Below are 18,227 nucleotides of genomic sequence, written 5' to 3'. Positions count from 1 at the left end.
CTGGTAACCGCCGAGTGGCCGGAGCGCGGGGCGGGGCCGAGGCGGCAGGCGCCCGGGCGAGCAGGGCTGGGAGGGGTCCTGGGCCCGAGGTTGGGGCTGGGGCTGTGCCCGCCTGCGAGCCGGAACCCAGGGAGCGAGTGAGGTGGAGTGGGGCGGGGCGGACTGGGGCGGACTGGGGCGGACTGGGGCGGGGCCGAGCTAGAGATGGGGCGCCGAGGCGCTGGGACCCGACCGTGAGCTCATCTTTCGTGGGGAGAGCTGAGTTCTGGGGGCGCCAGAGCGGAGGCGGAGACGGAGACGTGAAGGCGGGGCTGAGTGGGCGGAAGAGAGCCTTGGCTGAGGTGAGGCCCAGAAGCGGGAATTGAGAGATGGAGGCTGCACCTGAGGGACATAGTTGGGACAGGACCTGTTTTCCAAATGCCAGGCTGCTACAATTTGTCCAGTTCCTCTTGGTTTGTCTTTTGGGGGCAGCCTTAAGTCGTCCCACTGCTCCTTCTCATTACACTGCCCAGTTACCTCAGGTCCAGGTGCTGCTCCGATTTCCTCTTTGTCCAGCCCTGGGATACCTGCCCTGTGGTCACACAAGTGAAAGTGCTTGGCCACTTAGTCTACTGTGCAATGTCTCTCTTACGACTCTTTGCTCTTTTTGTTTCAGAAAACCTTGAGTCTTGGTACAATGTGTTTGACTTCTTTAAGGGCAGAAAGGGTGGGAGAAGGAGAAGTAAACCTCTAATCTTTGGTCCTCTCCAAGAATGAAATGACACTCGGTTTTTCCATTATTTTACAGACATGGCCACCAGTCACCCTGTAGGACACGTGCAACTGCCCCGAGCGGATGCCATTCGTTCACGTCTCATTGATACTTTCTCTCTCATCGAGCATCTGCAAGGCTTGAGCCAAGCTGTGCCACGACACACTATCCGAGAGATAGTTGGTCAGCAGCCTGTTTCTTAACTACCATAGATTTAAGTCTCCTCACCACACCCTCCAAAGTGTAGAAAGCAGCGACCATTTTAAGGGTGAAAAATTCAGGGAAGATTGGCTTGCTTGCTAGTTTGTAAATGATATCAAACTTGATAAATCAAAGGCTTTGTAAAGAAAGCTTTGAGCCCAGGAGATCGCTCACTTTTAGGCTTAGGATAACTACTAGCCCTGGCCAACTTGGAAGTTTCTATTTCCAAGACACTAAAAATTCTGAGGGTTGAACCTGCTGCCTTTATTCTTGGGCATGGACAGTGTTGGTCGTAAGTGATAAATTAGCTGGTATTCCAAACTAATGTTAATTGCAGTGAGAAAGAACAGCAAGGCAAGCCTCTGCACTAGGGGACCCATTATGTAACCAGTATCCCTGGCCCTGGTCCTGCCTGTTCTTCATATCCCCCAGAGACTTCTCTTTATATGTATCCACTGTCCCTTTTAATTTTTGGTCTAGATCCTTCCCGTCAAAAGAAGGTTATGTTGGGAGATCAACACCAGCTGGTGCGATTCTCCATAAAGCCTCGACATACAGGACAAATTACACACGGCCGGAGGCTGATGAGCAGGCTTCGAGTGCGCTGCAGTCAGAGGCCACCTCTTTCCTTGTGGGCTGGATGGGTCCTTGAGTGTATCCTTTTGTGCCCCTCATTTTTAATCGTATGCCTTTACTGCCTCTCTTGCCTTATCATCTGCCCTTAGACTTATTTTCCCTTTTCCAAACTCCCATTTTCTTCTAATCCTCACTGGTTCTCTTCTTGCCCTTATGATACCACCTGTATAAGAAAGAATTCCACTCTGTATGTTTCCTTAAGAGAAAACAGGTCCTTTCTTCACAAACTTCATCATCTTTCTCATCTTTTTGAATACGATTGTACTGATGGTTGAAATAGGTGAGAACTGAGAACTGACATTGGATGGAAGAGGAAGTGGCTGTGGGTAATTTTTCCTATAAATTGATCATTTTTAAATTTTTGAATGTTATTTGAATTGTGATAGAGACAATTATATTAAGTCTTGGAGTAGGATTTATGCAACTGCTAAGATGTTGAAATATTTGAAGGGCTCTCTAGAGTGGTAGATATAAAGTAATCTAGACACAGAGTATAATAGACTTATGGGCAACCAAAGATGTGAAGACCAGTTATATTTCTTATGTCAGTTTAGTTTAATAGTTGTTTAAATTAGCCTTTTGTATTAGAGATATTAGTGCCTATCAGTGAGTGATGCAACATTTACATTTTTTACAAGTATATTCAATGTTAAGTCCAAATAAGCTCACAAAGAATGTAAAGTTAGCTACAACTAAAATATTAGGTGAGCCAAAAAATGATTAAAGAGTAAATGATTCTAAAATCAGTCCTAGGGGCACCTGGGTGGCTCAGTGGGTTAAAGCCTCTGCCTTTGACTCGGGTCATGATCCCATGGTCCTGGGATCGAGCCCCGCATCGGACTCTCTGCTTGGTGGGGAGCCTGCTTCCTCCTCTCTCTCTGCCTGCCTCTCTGCCTACTTGTCTTTTCTGTCTGTCAAATAAATAAATAAAATCTTTTTAAAATTTTTTAAAAATGAAATGTATTAAAAGCAAAAGAACATCTGAAAAATCAATGGCTCATTTGATTATCATCTCAAACAAACTGCTCAGAATTGATGAAAAGGGAGCTCCTGGGTGGCTCAGATGGTTAGGTGTTTGCCTTCAGCTCAGGTAATGATTTCCAGGTCCCGGGATCGAGGCCCACGTTGGGCTCCCAGCTCAGCAGGGAGTCTGCTTCTTCCTCTCCCTCTGCCTCTCCTTCTGCTTGTGCTCTGTTTCGTTCTCTCTCAAATGAATAAATAAAATATGTATTAAAAAAATGATGAAAAGGACAGTAGAAATACTTACTCCTTGTTTCATCCTCATTGTTTCAGGGAATTTTCCCACTTTAAGGTTTTTTGTTTTTTTGTTTTAGACTTATTAAAAAATATATATACATTTTTTTTTTTGACATACAGAGATCACAAGTAGGCAGAGAGACAGAGAGAGAAAGGGAAACAGGCCCCCTGCTGAGCAGAGAGCCCAATGCAGGCCTCTGTGGGGCTCAACCCTAGAACCCTGAGATCATTATCTTAGCCAAAGGCAGAGGCTTAACCCACTGAGCCACCCAGGCACCCTGGAGTTTTCCTATTTTAAAATGGTCTTTTAATGCAATCAGCTCAAAGATATTTAAATATATACAATAGTACTTGATACCCACTACAGTGTGCTATATACTTTGAAGTACTTATTCTTTTAAGAGAGAGGGAGAAAGAGTGTGCATGCGTGTGGAGAGGAGAATGACAGAGGGAGAGGGAGAGAATCTCAAGCAGCCTCCATTCCTCAGCGATGGCTTGCAGCATGGTGTGCGGCTTGATCTCACAACCCCGAGATAATGACCTGATCAAAAGTCAGATGTTTAACCAACTGAGCCACGCAGGTACACCTGTATCTTGACATATTTTATTTTCTCCCCATTGTGGTGAGGATTTTGAAGTAAGTCACCCTTATTTCCTATTTCTTGTATAATAACTGGCATGTATTTGTGGTGTTAAGGGTATAGTCTTAAGCCTTGGAATAAAGTAAACAACCATAAATGTCAGGATTTCCTGGATCTAATGGACAAATAAAAATAGAATAGCACTAACCATTCTAGTTGGTAAAACAGTTGGATATGAAACGTGATCACTGTGCTACAGGATAGGTAGATTCCTTGAGTGGCCATTATCTGACAAGTTCAGCAAAATTGTATCTTATTAAATACATTCTCATGGTAGAAAGGCAGTAGGGATTTTGCAAAGGCAAAGAATTTGTGACTAACAGATGTCTTTGAACAGACCAATTCATGTGATAAACATTGAGACTGTTTAAGTTTTTTTAAAAAAACAATTTTCCAGATCATAGAGAATGTTGTTATAGATAGGGGAAAAAATAGTAATTAACAAACAGTTCTATAGATCAAAGCTCCCCATCCTTTTCTTTTCTTTTCTTTTTTTTTTAAGAGAGAGTATACATGCTGGTGGGAGTTGGAAGGTTATTAAGCAGGCTCCAAGCCCAGCCCAGGGCCTGAACATGGGACTCCATCTCATGACTCTGAGATCATGACCTGAGCTGAAATCAAAAGAGTTAGGTGCTTAACCAACTAAACCACCCAGGTGCCCCATCCCCAGTATTTATGGTCTTGTGATTTTGTTTCCCAGTAATACAACTATAAACTTGTAAACCTCCTTAGGAGTTTAATCATTCCATTAGTTCTCTATGAGAAAAAGAAGCAAGTTGAAGTAGAAGTAATATTTCAGACTAGCATATTATTAAATATTGTATTCTAATGTGTATAATATACTTTAAAAAATTATAACGTTAGCACATTTTTACATTTGCCATTTTGTAAGTGATTCCTGCTGTTTTTAAATATATGAAAAAAATAAAGGAAATATATGATTTATCCATAAGTGAATTTTTTAAAAAAGATTTATTTATTTGACAGACAGAGATCACAGAAGGAGAGAGAGAGAGAGAGAGAGGAGGACGCAGGCTCCCTGCTGAGCAGAGAGCCCAATGTGGGGCTCTATCCCAGGACCCTGGGATCATGACCCGAGTGGAAGGCAGAGGCTTAACCCACTGAGCCACCCAGGCGCCCCCAAAGTGAATTTTTAAAGGCCATTATATATTGTTTGGCTCAGGGATCAAATATATTTATTTTATATATTATATGTTTTTTAATTTAAGTTTTCGTTCTTTTTAAAACATTGAGATATAATTGACATATAACATTAATTTCAGGTTTACAGCATTATGTATTATATGTTAAGTACATCTTATATGTTAAGGTGTGGAGAAAATTTAATTATGTTTTACGGTATAAAAAAAATTTACTTTTACAATGATATTGGTAATTCTACTATTCACTTTAAACATCAGTTGGCTTATTTTTATAATTTTCACATTTTGTTTCCAAATGATGAGAGGGAGAAAAGAAAGATTTGACTCATTTGCAATCCATTTTCTGAAAATAACACATTGCAAGTGTGAATAGTCCTTATTTCCAACAACAACAAAAAAATTCATGTATAACGTCATTATAATTTTTTACATTGATTTTGAGGTTTTAGAGATATCTTGATGTGCTATATATAAGAATAATTCTGCAAGTTTCTCTCAAGATGATCTTCATCAGAGTCTATAAATTGCATTCATCTGATCAAATACTTTATATAGCGTTAGTGTTCCTTACTTCATTGTGGATATAATGAGCCAAATCTTCTTTCTTTTCTCCTCTCATCATTTAAAAAAAATACAATATTTGTGCACAAATGAATTTTTAAGTGACATTATTTGTTGTTTGGTGTGGGGATCAAATGTGTTTTATGTATTATGTTTTTTTAAATTTTTTTAATTTTTTTTTTAAAGATTTTATTTATTTATTTGACAGAGAGAGATCACAAGTAGGTAGAGAGGCAGGCAGAGAGAGCGAGAGAGGGAAGCAGGCTTCCTGCGGAGCAGGGAGCCCGATGCGGGGCTCGATCCCAGGACCCTGAGATCATGACCCGAGCCAAAGGCAGCAGCCCAAACCACTGAGCCACCCAGGCGCCCCTGTTTTTATTTTTTTTGTATTATATGTTTTTAAATTTAATATTATGGATATAACCAGCCAAAAAACGGTTACAATTTCAAACTATTTGACTGTCAAAATTGACAGCAGTTTGTGTTGTTCAGAGTGATTGAATATGTTCTTGTAATCTCCATTAACTGCCAAGGATATCAGTCATAGTGTACTTGGAGGCTCTCAGATTGTTCTGTTTTAAAGGGAAACATATTAGGGGTACCTGGATGGCTCAGCCATTAAGCATCTGCCTTTGGCTCTGGTCATGATCCCAGGGTCTTAGGATGGAGCCCCACATGGGGCTCCTTGCTCGGTGGGAAGACTGCTTCTCCCTCTCTTACTCCCCCTGCTTGTGTTCCCTCTCTCCCTGTCTCCCTCTGTCAAATAAATAAATACAATCTTTAAAAAAAGAGAGAGAAACATATTAAATTATTATTTAACTTTTAAGCCTATTTTGATTTCAGTGGTTTTTTTTTTCCCTACCGCGTGGTATACATCCATTAAATGCATAAAAGAAATGAAGAGGGTTGAAAGATGAAGGCAGTAAACTGAGGAATAGCAATTAGCAGATAATAGGGTTTTAGAGAGAATGTATAGGATTTAATTTTCTTCCCAGGACAAAATCAGTTTTAGAGAAGAATGGGAAAGTTTTAAAAACTAACAAATAGGGCGCCTGGGTGGCTCAGTTAGTTAGTTAAGCGACTGCCTTTGGCTCAGGTTAGGATCGTGGAGTCCCGCATTGGGCTCCCAGCTCCATGGGGAGTCTGCTTCTCCCTCTGATCTTCTCCCCTCTCACGCATTCTCACTCTCTCTCTCTCTCTCAAACAAATAAATAAAATCTTTAAAAAAAAAAAAAAAACTAACAAAGAACCAAATAATTTTTTTAAAGATTTTATTTATTTATTTGCCAGAGAGAGCACCAGCAGGGGGAGCAGCAGGCAGAGGGAGAGGCAGGCTCCTCGCTGTGCAGGCAAACCTATATGGGACTCCATCTCAGGGCCCTGGGATCATGACCTGAGCCAAGGCAAAGGTTAACTGACTGAGCCACCCAGGCATCCTAAGAACCAAATAATTTCTTGTTATAGCTCAGTATGTCTCATGAATCTGGCTTCTTGTTCATACTTCCTTATCAAAGACTTTTTACATATCATGGCCCTACATTTTCATTCTTTTCTTAAGGCCCATAGCTTCTTTGTGAAGTTTGGGACTGGAGTGCCAGTGTAGCAGAAGAGTGGTGGTAGTGAAGAGAGCAATCCCTTGGTTACTGTCTGACCCCCGAGTGGAAAGGCAGTGACTTGCAGCTGTTAGGCATATTGATACCAGCAGGGAGAAGAGTTGTAGCTGTTTTTCATGGTCAATTCTTTCCTTTCCTGTATTTCACAGGTTGAAAAAAAATCAATGTTAAGAAAAACAAGGAAAAATGGAACAGCAATGGGCACACTGTGGTTTATAATAGTTTCTGATCATTCTGTACCCTTTGGTTTCCCAGTTCCTTAACCTTTATTCATCCTTTGCTCTACTCTCACAGAATTGCTTGAATCCTCAAATACCAAATTGTGGTCGCTCAAGCTGACTCTGGAGGTGGCAGCTTGGTTCATCTTGCTTATTTTCATCTTGGAGATCCTTCTTATGTGGATATCCAGCTTTTTCCTCTTCTGGAAGAATGCCTGGAATGTCTTTGACTTTGTTGTCACCATATTGGTAAAGATAAATATCCTGAGGATTAGTTTGGTGGGTTAAGGAATGAGCTTAGGTCAATCAAAATGACAAGGAAAGTTAATTAGATCACAAGAAGAATGTCATTATTTTGATATTTTTTAAAAAATTTCAGTCAGTCTTTGCAGGAGTTGTTGGTAGTAGTAGCAAGACAGAATTTAACCACAACATTACCCCAGCAAGAACAGCTACCAGTTACTAAGCACTTATTAAGTGCCAGGCACCATTCTAAGTGTTTTTCATGTTCTAAGTATTTTCTCACCACTTGAGCTCCACAACAACCCAATGAGATAAGCACTGTGCTTATCCCCTTTGAAGTGCAGGGTTTTAAGTAATTTAGTAGAGGAAGGCTCAATTGGAAATAGTCCTCAGAGAATGCTGTTCAAGGGATAATGCCCAAGGAACTATGAAGAAGATGAGATAGGGGTAACTGTGAAGAAGAAGGGGTAACTGTGCATGGGTGCTTTGGGTACATTTTACTCATAATCTGTGTGTTTCCCACAGTCCCTGCTTCCGGAAGTTGTGGTGCTGGTGGGGGTAACAGGCCAGTCTGTGTGGCTCCAGTTGCTGAGGATCTGCCGGGTGCTAAGGTCTCTCAAACTCTTTGCACGATTCCGTCAAATTCGAGTCATTATTTTGGCCCTGGTGAGGGCTCTCAAGGTGATTTGACTGTTGCAGCTAAACCAACTGGGCAGGGTGGATAAATATGGGAATTTAACATAAAACAAGGCTGGGTGGATCAAAGAGGGATGTATGAAATGTCACTGGATGAGAAAGGGCTGGGGACAGGTGCTGTGGTATAGAGATAACTGGACTTGGGAGTGGAAGTGAGGGTTTTTTTTTGGGGGGGGGGATTTCCAGGGTGGGCTTAACTCTGCTGTAGGTAGAATCAGCCTAGTTTGGCCCGCCTCTGACTCAAGGTCATGGCCTCTAGAGCATGACCTTCCTCCTGATGTTGCTGCTCATCTTCTTCTACATTTTTGCTGTGACTGGTGTCTACTTCTTTGAGGATTACACCCGTTCAACTCGCCAGGACCTGGAGTACCCCATGTTCTTCTCGTAGGCAGGACGGGGGTGGGGGAGAATTGAGGGTGGGGGGAGAGAGTTTGGGCAAGAGACTGGAAAGCTAGTCCAAAGTAAGTAATACAAAAAGTATGGTCTATTGTAAGGAACTGGAATAGAACACAGTAAGGAGAAAAAAGAAAGCAAAGGAATACTGAGTAATAGTAGCCCTGATTTTGAGGAAAGGGTGACTAGTTCCAGGTTTGCTCTGGATTTTGAAATTGAAACATCCCCTCCTCAGCCATTTTTAGATAGTAGTATACTCCAGTGCCTAAGCTCTGGTTTCTATACTCACTTACCTCTTGAAAAGTGGAAATAATAGTAGCACTACCTCATCAGAGTATAGGAATAAGAGTAATGCATTTTTGCACTTAGCACAGATTTTGACACAATGTAAGTGATACACAGGCTACTATGACTCTGAAGTCACTGGTTTTACCTCAAAGGCTAGGTGTGGTTACACGTGCACACACCTAGATTAATTCAAAAGTAAAATCCTGATAAGATCTTTGTCTAGAGAAGGGGTGATTGCCAGTAGATAGTCAGTTGGATTTAGATGAAATAATGTTATTCATGAATTGGAATCCAATCTTGTCAGCACCTCTTAGGTATCAGACTAAGAGGTAGCTTTGTAAGAGTATTGAGTTGGGAGAGTCCTAAATTTTCATCTAATGCAGGCTCTGATATTTTCAATAAATTGTATATGGAAGACTAGGAAGGAAAGAAGGAAAATTCAGATACCTTCCTGAGATCTTTTGTGGCACATTCATTATTATTCATTATTTGGGATCACATGTTTATGTCACATACCTATCCATTTACTTAAGAATGACTTCATACCAAGGAACTAAATAGGAACAATGTTTGCTAAATTTTTTTTTCCTTAAGATTTATTTGACAGAGAGAGAGAGAGATCACAGGTAGGCAGAGAGGCAGGCACAGAGAGAGGGGGAAGCAGACTCCCCACTGAGCAGAGAGCCTGATGCAGGACTTGATCCCAGGACCCTGAGATCATGACATGAGCGGAAGGCAGAGGCTTAACCCACTGAGCCACCCAGGCACCCCGATGTTTGCTAAATTTTTAAGTGATCTTCTGTTCGATGAAGTCCATAGGACAGTGAAGAATGAACTTAGAAAAAACATATGTAGCTGGTGATTCATTCAATCTTTAAAAATTCAGCCAGTACCTATTTACTAAGCACCTTCTATGTTCCAGGCAATAATGGAATAGTGAGAGATATTTATGGATTATTCAGGATAAAGGAAAACCTAACAAAACAACTGCAAACTGAAGAATGCTTAGCTAAAAAGTTGTTAGAAAAGAAGCCAAAGTCAGAGCAAACTACAAAGAAATGTTCTTATGCTGCTTTAAGAGTAAGAAAATACTGTTTCTTAGAGATTTAGATCTCTGTTCTGTCTGTACTCATACCTCCTTTCTCTATAGGGACCTGCTGAATTCCCTCGTGACAGTGTTCATCCTCTTCACCATGGACCATTGGTATGCACTGCTTCAGGATATCTGGAAGGTTCCTGAAGTCAGCCGTGCCTTCAGCAGCATCTATGTCATCCTTTGGTTGTTACTTGGTTCCATTATCTTTCGAAACATTATAGTAGCCATGATGGGTAAGCACAGAAGAGAGGAAACTTGGTTGTGAGGGGTGGCTAGGAAGAAATTAGGATGAAAGGTAGGATTGGGAGATTATGCATAGAGAGAACCTGAGGTAGCAGGAAGGCTTGGGGCCTGAAATGGATATTTCACTTGGTTTCTCCCCACCCAAGCCCTCTCTCCAGGTCTAGTCACCACAATCTCCCAACTCCTAATGGCCCTTTGGGGCAGTTACTAACTTCCAGAATATCAGGAATGAGCTGAACGAGGAGATCACACATCTGGAGGTTCAGCATAAAGCTGACATATTCAAGCGGCAGATTATCCAAAGGTCTGCTGCCCCATTTTCAAACTCAAGTTTAGTTCTGAAGGGTATCCTAACCTCATTCCCTGTTTCCATTCCTTGGCCTTGAACCCATTATTCCCTTCTCTTCCACAGAAGATTTGCCCCAGGGTTAGAATTCCCCAGCTCTCAAATATTGCCTGATTCTTTATCCACTCTTGGGACTTTCCTACTCTTTTTCACCTCTTACATCAATGTGTTCTCCTCAGTTTTCTTCACTTTATGGTCTGAATTGTTTTCTTTTTCCCTTCCATGCTCCTGCATCAGTATAACTCTCTTCACTCTTCTGTGTTTTTTGCTTTGCAGGAGACAAAACCTGTCCCCTGAGGTAATGAGGTCAAGCATAAGCAAAGTGGATACCAGGTTAGGAGTGTAAATGTGAACTGGGATGGACAAATGTGAAGGAAGAGAGGGTAGAAAACCAAAGACAAAGGTTGACTTTGAGAGATAATCCATTTATTCAATAACTATTTATTGTAGTAGGTTAAGTGGTGGCCCCCCAAAAGAAATATCCATGTTCTAAACCCTGAACCTGTGAACATGATTTTATTTGGTAAAGGGGTCTTTACAGATGCAATTAAGGATCTTGAGATGCAATCATCCTGGAATATCCAGGTAGGCCTTAAATGCAGTGAAAAAGTCCTTTATAAAAGACAGAAGAGGAGAAGACATAGACATTGAAGAAGAGAAGATGTGAAGATGGACATAGAAATTAGAGAATTGGAGTCATGCAACCACAAGCCAAAGGAAGCCAATGAATGCTAGGCAACTGCCAGAAGCTAAAGGAAGTAAGGAATCATCTCCCCTAGTAGTTCCAGAGGGAGTATGGTCTGAAGACAACTTGATATCAGACTTCTGTCTCCCAGAATTGTGAGAGAATAAGTTTCTGTTATTTTAAGCTACCAAGTTTGTGGTAATTTATTACAGCAGTGATAGGAAACTAATACAAATACCTTCTATGAAACAGATGTTATTCTAGACCCTGAGTGCTCAGCAGTGGACGATAGCAGTGGACAAAAGCAGAAAGAAAAACAAGAAATTCATTCAAGAAATAATTATTTTAGGGGCACCTGGCTGACTCACTTGGCAGGGTGTGTGACTCTTGATCTTGGGGTCATGAGTTCAAACCCCACATTGAGCAATAATTATTATTTATATAAGCTTTTTTTAATTAAGTAAACTCTGCACACAATGTGGAGCTTCATCTCATGACCCCAAGATTGAGTCAAATGCTCTACTAACTGAGCCAATTAGGCGCCCCAAGAAATAAATATTGAATACCCATTAGGAGCTTGGGCTATATCAGTGAACAAAATAGGCAATAATGCCTGTAATGGAGCTTACATACCGTGGGGTGGGGGGAGACGAGACAATAAACAATATATAAATGAGTAAGTTAATATATTAAAATATGATAAGCATTATGAAAAAAATAGAATAGGTGAAAAGGGATTGGAATATAGGGTGGGGATTGCAGATGGGTTATAATTTTTTTTTAAGATTTTATTTATTTGACAGACAGAAGTCACAAGTGGGCAGAGAGAGAGAGAGAGAGAGAGGAGGAAGCAGGTTCTCCACTGAGCAGAGAGCCTGATGTGGGGATCGATCCCAGGACCCTGGGATCATGACCTGAGCTGAAGGCAGAGACCTAACCCACTGAGCCACCCAGATGCCCCATGGGTTATAATTTTAAACAAGGTAGTCAATATGGCTGCATTTAAAAGGTGACATTTGGGGGCACCTGGGTGGCTCAGTGGATTAAGCTGCTGCCTTCGGCTCAGGTCGTGATCTCGGTGTCCTGGGATCGAGCCCCGCATCGGGCTCTTTGCTCAGCGGGAGCCTGCTTCTCTCTCTCTCTCTCTGCCTGACTCTCCACCTACTTGTGATCTCTCTCTCTGTCAAATAAATAAATAAAATCTTTAAAAGGTGACATTTGGTCTATGCTACCTAAAGCAATCTACATATTTAATGCAATTCCTATCAAAATACCATCCATTTTTTTCAAAGAAAGGGAACAACCCTAAAATTTATATGGAACCAGAAAAGACCTTGAATAGCCAAAGGAATATTGAAAAAGAAAGCCAGAGTTGGTAGCATCACAATTCTGGACTTCAAGCTCTATTACAAATCTGTTATCATCAAGACAGCATGGTACTGGCACAAAAAGAGACAAATAGATCAATGGAACAGAATAGAGAGCCCAGAAATAGACCCTCAACTCTATGGTCAACTAATCTTTGACAAAGCAGGAAAGAATGTCCAATGGAAAAAACACAGCCTCTTCAATAAATGGTGTTGGAAAAATTGCAGCCACATGTAGAAAATGAAATTGGACTATTTCCTTACACCACACACAAAAATAGACTCAAAATGGATAAAGGACCTCAATGTGAGAAAGGAATCAATCAAAATCCTTGAGGAGAACACAGGCAGCAACCTCTTCGACCTCAACCGCAGCAACATCTTCCTAGGAACATCGCCAAAGGCAGGGGAAGCAAGGACAAAAAATGAACTATTGGGATTTCATCAAGATCAAAAGCTTTTGCACAGCAAAGAAAACAGTTAACAAAATCAAAAGACAACTGACAGAATGGGAGAAGATGTTTGCAAACGACATATCAGATAAAGGGCTAGTGTCCAAAATCTATAAAGAGCTTAGCAAACTCACCACCCAAAGAACAAATAATCCAATCAAGAAATGGGCAGAGGACATGAACAGACATTTCTGCAAAGAAGACATCCAGATGGCCAACAGACACATGAAAAAGTGCTCCACATCACTCGGTATCAGGGAAATACAAATCAAAACCACAATGAGGTATCACCTCACACCAGTCAGAATGGCTAAAATTAACAAGTTAGGAAATGACAGATGCTGGCGAGGATGTGGAGAAAGGGGAACCCTCCTACACTGTTGGTGAGAATGCAAGCTGGTGCAACACTCTGGAAAACAGCTTGGAGGTTCCTCAAAATGTTGACAATAGAACTACCCTATGACCCAGCAATTGCACTACTGGGTATTTACCCTAAAGATACAAACGTAGTGATCCGAAGGGGCACGTGCACCCGAATGTTTATAGCAGCAATGTCTACAATAGCCAAACTATGGAAAGAACCTAGATGTCCATCAACAGATGAATAGATAAAGAAGATGTGGTATATACACAATGGAGTACTATGCAGCCGTCAAAAGAAATGAAATCTTGCCATTTGTGATGACATGGATAGAACTAGAGGGTATCATGCTTAGCAAAATAAGTCAATCGGAGAAAGACAACTATCCTATGATCTCCCTGATATGAGGAAGTGGAGATGCACATGGGGGGGTTAAGGGGGTAGGAGAAGAATAAATGAAATAAGATGGGATTGGGAGGGAGACAAACCATAAGTGACTCTTAATCTCACAAAACAAACTGAGGGTTGCTCGGGGGAGGGGGGTTTTGAAAGGGGGGTGGGGTTATGGACATTGGGGAGGGTATGTGCTATGGTGAGTGCTGTGAAGTGTGTAAACCTGGCGATTCACAGACATGTACCCCTGGGGATAAAAATACATTATATGTTTATAAAAAAATAAAAATTAAAAAATTAAAAATAAAATAAAAATAAAAGGTGACATTTGAACAAATACATGGAAGAGGGAAGGGGATTACTGTGTTGAAATCTGTGGGAAGAGTGTTATAGGCAGAGGGAATAGCTGATGTGTTTGAAAAACAGCAAAAAAACCACTGACAATAGTAGGGTTACCAGTGGGGGAGAGTGACAGAAGATGAGGTCAGAGAGATAATGGGCACCTGATCTTATAGGGCTATGAGGGCCACTGTGGAGACTTAGACTTTCACTCTAAGTGGAATGGAGAGCCACAAAGTAGAGCAGTGATATGAAGACAGATTAAGACAGATTACTCTCTCTCAGGTGCCTGGGTGGCTCAGTTAAGTTGCTGCCTTCGGCCCAGATCATGAACCCAGGATCCTGGGATCAAGCCCCGCATTGGTCTCCTTGCTCAGTGGGGAGCCTGCTTCACCCTCTCCTACCGACTCATGATCTCTCTTACAAATAAATAAATTTAAAAAAAATAAGAAGAAGGACTACTCTGGTTGCTATGCTGATGATGCACAGTAGAAGAATGGGAAGAAGCAGAGAGATGAGTTAGAAGGCTAAAGCTATCCAGGCAAGAGGTGATGATGGCTCAGATAAGAGTGATACCAGTGAGAAAAGATGTATTTTTAAGGTAGAATCAAGAGGATTTCTTGGTGAATTGGATGGAGTATAAGAGAAGAGTTGAGAATGACTCCAAAGTTTTGGCCAGAGTAGTTAGAAGGATAGATTAGCTGAGATGGGGAAGGCTGTGAGTAGAAGAGGTTTGATAGGCAAAGAGTTCATTCTGGCTTGAATTTGAGATGTCTATTAGACATTCAGGTGCTGATATGTGAGTAAAAGTTGAATATTCAAGTCAAGATTGAGGAGCGAAATCTGGACTAGAGGTTTAAATTTGCATTTAGAAGACGTTTAAACTCAGAAGAGATCACCAAGGAGTGACTGTAGATGAGGAAGATAAAAAGTCCAAGAGCTATGGCTTGGGGCCTCTCAAGAGATAGAACCAAGGGGGCAAAGCTATAGTTGTGGTTAAATGGGCATAGACCTGGGCACCTGGGTGGCTCAGTGGGTTAAAACCTCTGCCTTTGGCTCGGGTCATGGTCTCAGGGTCCTGGGTTCCAGCCCCACACTGGGTTCTCTGCTCAGCAGGGAGCCTGCTTCCCTTCCTCTCTTTCTGCCTGCCTCTCTGCCTACTTGTGATCTCTGTCTGTCAAATGAATAAATTAAAAAAAAAAAATCTTAAAAAAAAAAAAGAAATGGGCATAGACCTACAGAGCAAGGAGTTAAAACTTAGCAAAATAAGGTGGAGTGTAGAATGTGGAAGCCTGAGTAAAATGGAACACAGAAGCTATGTAGTGAGGGGCACTAATAGATACTACACGGGATCGTTGAAGTCAGAGGTGCTTAAAAGCTCGAATTTGGGGAGTGGTTGGGCCCTCATGACCTTAAGTCCCAGCTTCAGGGGATGGCAAGGGTCATGGCCAGCATAATGAAAGAACTAGCCACATCTCATAAATGTATTTGAAGGAATAAAATTTCTCCTTTCACTTATAGAGATCCCAATCAACAAAGGAAATCTTTGGTCTTACCAGCAGCTTTTGAAGAAGAGTCTAAACACAGTGCTGATGAAGAGGGTTCAAGAACATCTGCACTGAAAATAGAAGAGTTTTCATCAAAAATGAAAAAGTCCCCATCTTCCTCCTCCTCCTCCTCTTCCTACTCATCTTCATCTTCCTATTATTCCTCCTCTTCTGAATCCAGACATCTAGACCCCATCAGTAAGCAGAGTCTCTTTCATTTGAATTCAGACTCCTCGAGGAGACATCCCAGTCTTAATAGGAGTTCTCCCACTGTATCTACTCCCAGTTTTCTCCACTAGTCTGATTTTCTGGTCTTAATTGCTTTCTTTGTGCTTTTGTTCATTTCCCCTGTACTTCCGCTTCACTTTGGGTAAGTGTGGCTGTGGCTGTCTTTGCTTACTATAAAAAGCAGTCTCTTGGTGATGTTCCCTTTTCCTTCCCTGATTCCTGTTTACTCTTGCATCCCTGCTTTCCCCCCACATGATAGGATCTATTAGCTCTTACCCAACTTCCACAGATCTAGACATGTGTTTAAGAAGCATTCCTCCCTCCAGGTCAGTTGGACTGGGAGACTCATGTGCACCAGAATCTGCCTGGACTAATGGAAATGGATCAGGATGACCGTGTTGTTTGGCCCAGAGATTCACTCTTCCGATATTTTGAGTTGCTAGAAAAGCTTCAGTATAACTTAGAGGAGCGTAAACGATTGCAGCAGTTTGCAGGTATGGATTTAGGGCAGTCATGGGGCCCAGGGGTTAAGTACATTAGAGTAGCATGGTGGAATAACATATAACTGGGGAGAAGGAGAAGGGTGTCCACTATTTCAGCATTTCAGCCTGTGAATTTCCACCTCACGCTTAAAAATGTGATTCCTTGGTTTGATATGTCACATTCTTATGTCCTGATTTTTTATAATCTAGAGAGAACCTGAAGCTTTGCTTCTCCAGTAGGGAAAACCTAAATGCTATGAGGTCTGAGAGTTTGTTTCCCAATTGCAGTTGTTGGATGCTAGGATAAGGTGGGCTCTTGCTCCATTTGTGCAGTCCACTACCTTTTGGACCTGTTTCTGCTCTCTCAAGGGCATATTTCAGACCTGAGTGGTAGGGCCTCAACCCCAAATTGGGTAGCAATGGGGATTAGACAGTGAGCAGAGAGCTCACAAGTGCCCACTGCTCCCAGCTCCCAAAAGAGGTTTATGAATTAAATATTTTTCTTCTTATCAGCCCCTTCTAGTGTCAGCCTAGGCAAAGAGAAGTATGTACATTATTTAAATAGTAGAGTTAATTTAAGTGGAAAACTACTTGCTCAAAATTCTTTCCCCTAAAGTTTACCACTGAGAGATGAATTGGGGTTAATAAATTCTCCCTCTAAAAATACAAAAACTGGAAAAGTTAAGGGTCATTTTTTATAACTTAACAGAGAGTATTGTTGTCTTACTCATATCTAATTGAAATCAGCTCAATGTGAAAGTAACAATGAGGGAAGAAGAATGTGTGCGTGATAGGCACAGGAGGGCAATTAGAGGAATTTACACCAGTGAAACATGGAATTTAGAGCAGGATGTCACTGACAGGCTTTGCCTTCTTCAGGTTAATCCTACTCGTTCCAATTGTCCAACCCACTTGTTCTCTGGGTAGAAACAGGGTGAAAGAGAGGAGAAGGAGCAAAGTAGCTTCTTTAATCTGGGTTAATTCATCTATGGCAAAGAGTACTGACTCATAGAGCTTAATGAAAGTAAAAGATTTTCTGTGGGGACCTAGAACCCAGAGAAGCAGGGTCTACAGGCATTTGGATGTCCTGAAGACTGCCTCACAGTCTTATTTCTTTACAGTGCAAGCACTGATGAACTTTGAAGACAAGTAAAGCTGACAATGGATGACTTCAATTTCTTTGGCAAAAATTAATGAAAAGAAGAGTTGGAAATGGAGAATTCAAAGTATACCTGTCTAATAAATACTGTTGGTGATTAGTGGTCTGTTTCTGAGACGAAAGGGATACTGTAAGGTATAAAGTCAGGCTGCAAAAGTTAGTTCAGGTGCCAATGGGGCTCATGACGCTTGGTTTTCTACTCTTTGCACAGCTCCTGAATCTCATTTTTTTCTTGACTTTGTTCTTGTAACCCCCACCCTTCCTGCAACCTCTACTTCTGGACAGAGTCCTAATTTTACCATCTCCTTCCCTGACGGGTATGGGTCTCTGGGGGTGGGAGGGTAAAGAGATCCCAGGAGCTATAGGGTAAGTAATGGAGAACTATTGTTTCCATTGTGCACTATGATCATTGCTTCTCCTATGCATCATTAACTTTCATCAAATATTGGGGCACTTAGGTGGCTCAGTTGGTTAAGTCTCTGATTCTTTGGTTAAGTCTCTGCTGAGCAGAGAGCCCGATGCAGGACTCGATCCCAGGACCCTGAGATCATGACCTGAGCCGAAGGCAGCGGCTTAACCCACTGAGCCACCCAGGTGCCCCAGCCTCTGATTCTTGATTTTTGTTCAGGTCATGATCTCAGGGTTGTGGGATCAAGCCCCTTGTCAGACTCAGCACTCAGCACTCAGCACAGTCTGCTTGTCCCTCTTCCTCTGGTCCTCCCTGCCACTCATGTGTGCTCTCTCGCTTTCTCTCTTTTTCAAAAAAATAAAATAAAAATAAAATCTAAAATAAAACCCCATTAATCAAATATCATTTGATTAAAGGGTCCCTTTATGGGACACCTTGGTGGCTCAGTCAGTTGAGCAT

The 18,227-nt window shown here is 41.7% G+C and overlaps 1 protein-coding gene across 5 annotated transcripts; it reads left to right on the top strand.

Annotated features, from left to right (window-relative positions):
• Positions 1 to 14: 14 nt before the first annotated feature.
• On the top strand, positions 15 to 17,459 carry CATSPER2 (cation channel sperm associated 2). Of its 5 annotated transcripts, none has more exons than XM_059181379.1 (13): positions 15 to 137; positions 788 to 934; positions 1,433 to 1,606; positions 1,800 to 1,868; positions 7,118 to 7,290; positions 7,810 to 7,965; positions 8,240 to 8,364; positions 9,812 to 9,990; positions 10,205 to 10,304; positions 10,623 to 10,679; positions 15,465 to 15,688; positions 16,045 to 16,212; positions 17,322 to 17,459. In XM_059181379.1, the coding sequence occupies exons 2-13, from the start codon at positions 790 to 792 to the stop codon at positions 17,351 to 17,353; spliced, it is 1,602 nt and encodes a 533-aa protein (XP_059037362.1). In that variant the 5' UTR covers positions 15 to 137; positions 788 to 789; the 3' UTR covers positions 17,354 to 17,459. The 5 variants fall into 5 exon arrangements, with proteins under 5 accessions (XP_059037362.1, XP_059037360.1, XP_059037359.1 ...); XM_059181377.1 differs by having other exon boundaries at positions 15 to 142; XM_059181376.1 differs by lacking the exon at positions 15 to 137 and adding an exon at positions 150 to 341.
• Positions 17,460 to 18,227: the final 768 nt, after the last annotated feature.

The sequence above is a fragment of the Mustela lutreola genome, chromosome 7 (genome assembly GCF_030435805.1).
Source record: "Mustela lutreola isolate mMusLut2 chromosome 7, mMusLut2.pri, whole genome shotgun sequence".
In the NCBI taxonomy this organism is placed as follows: domain Eukaryota; kingdom Metazoa; phylum Chordata; class Mammalia; order Carnivora; family Mustelidae; genus Mustela; species Mustela lutreola.
The sequence above is the reverse complement of the archived record's forward strand: the minus strand, read 5'-3'. Positions and strand labels throughout refer to the sequence as shown.

What these genes read in the sequence shown, in the direction of transcription:
- CATSPER2 (XM_059181379.1), top strand. Translation starts at nt 790, where the DNA reads ATGGCCACCAGTCACCCTGTAGGACACGTGCAACTGCCCCGAGCGGAT. An exon ending in GAGTACCCCATGTTCTTCTC is followed by an intron (nt 8,365 to 9,811) that starts GTAGGCAGGACG and finishes CTTTCTCTATAG; the next exon opens with GGACCTGCTGAATTCCCTCG. An exon ending in CATTATAGTAGCCATGATGG is followed by an intron (nt 9,991 to 10,204) that starts GTAAGCACAGAA and finishes CCTTTGGGGCAG; the next exon opens with TTACTAACTTCCAGAATATC.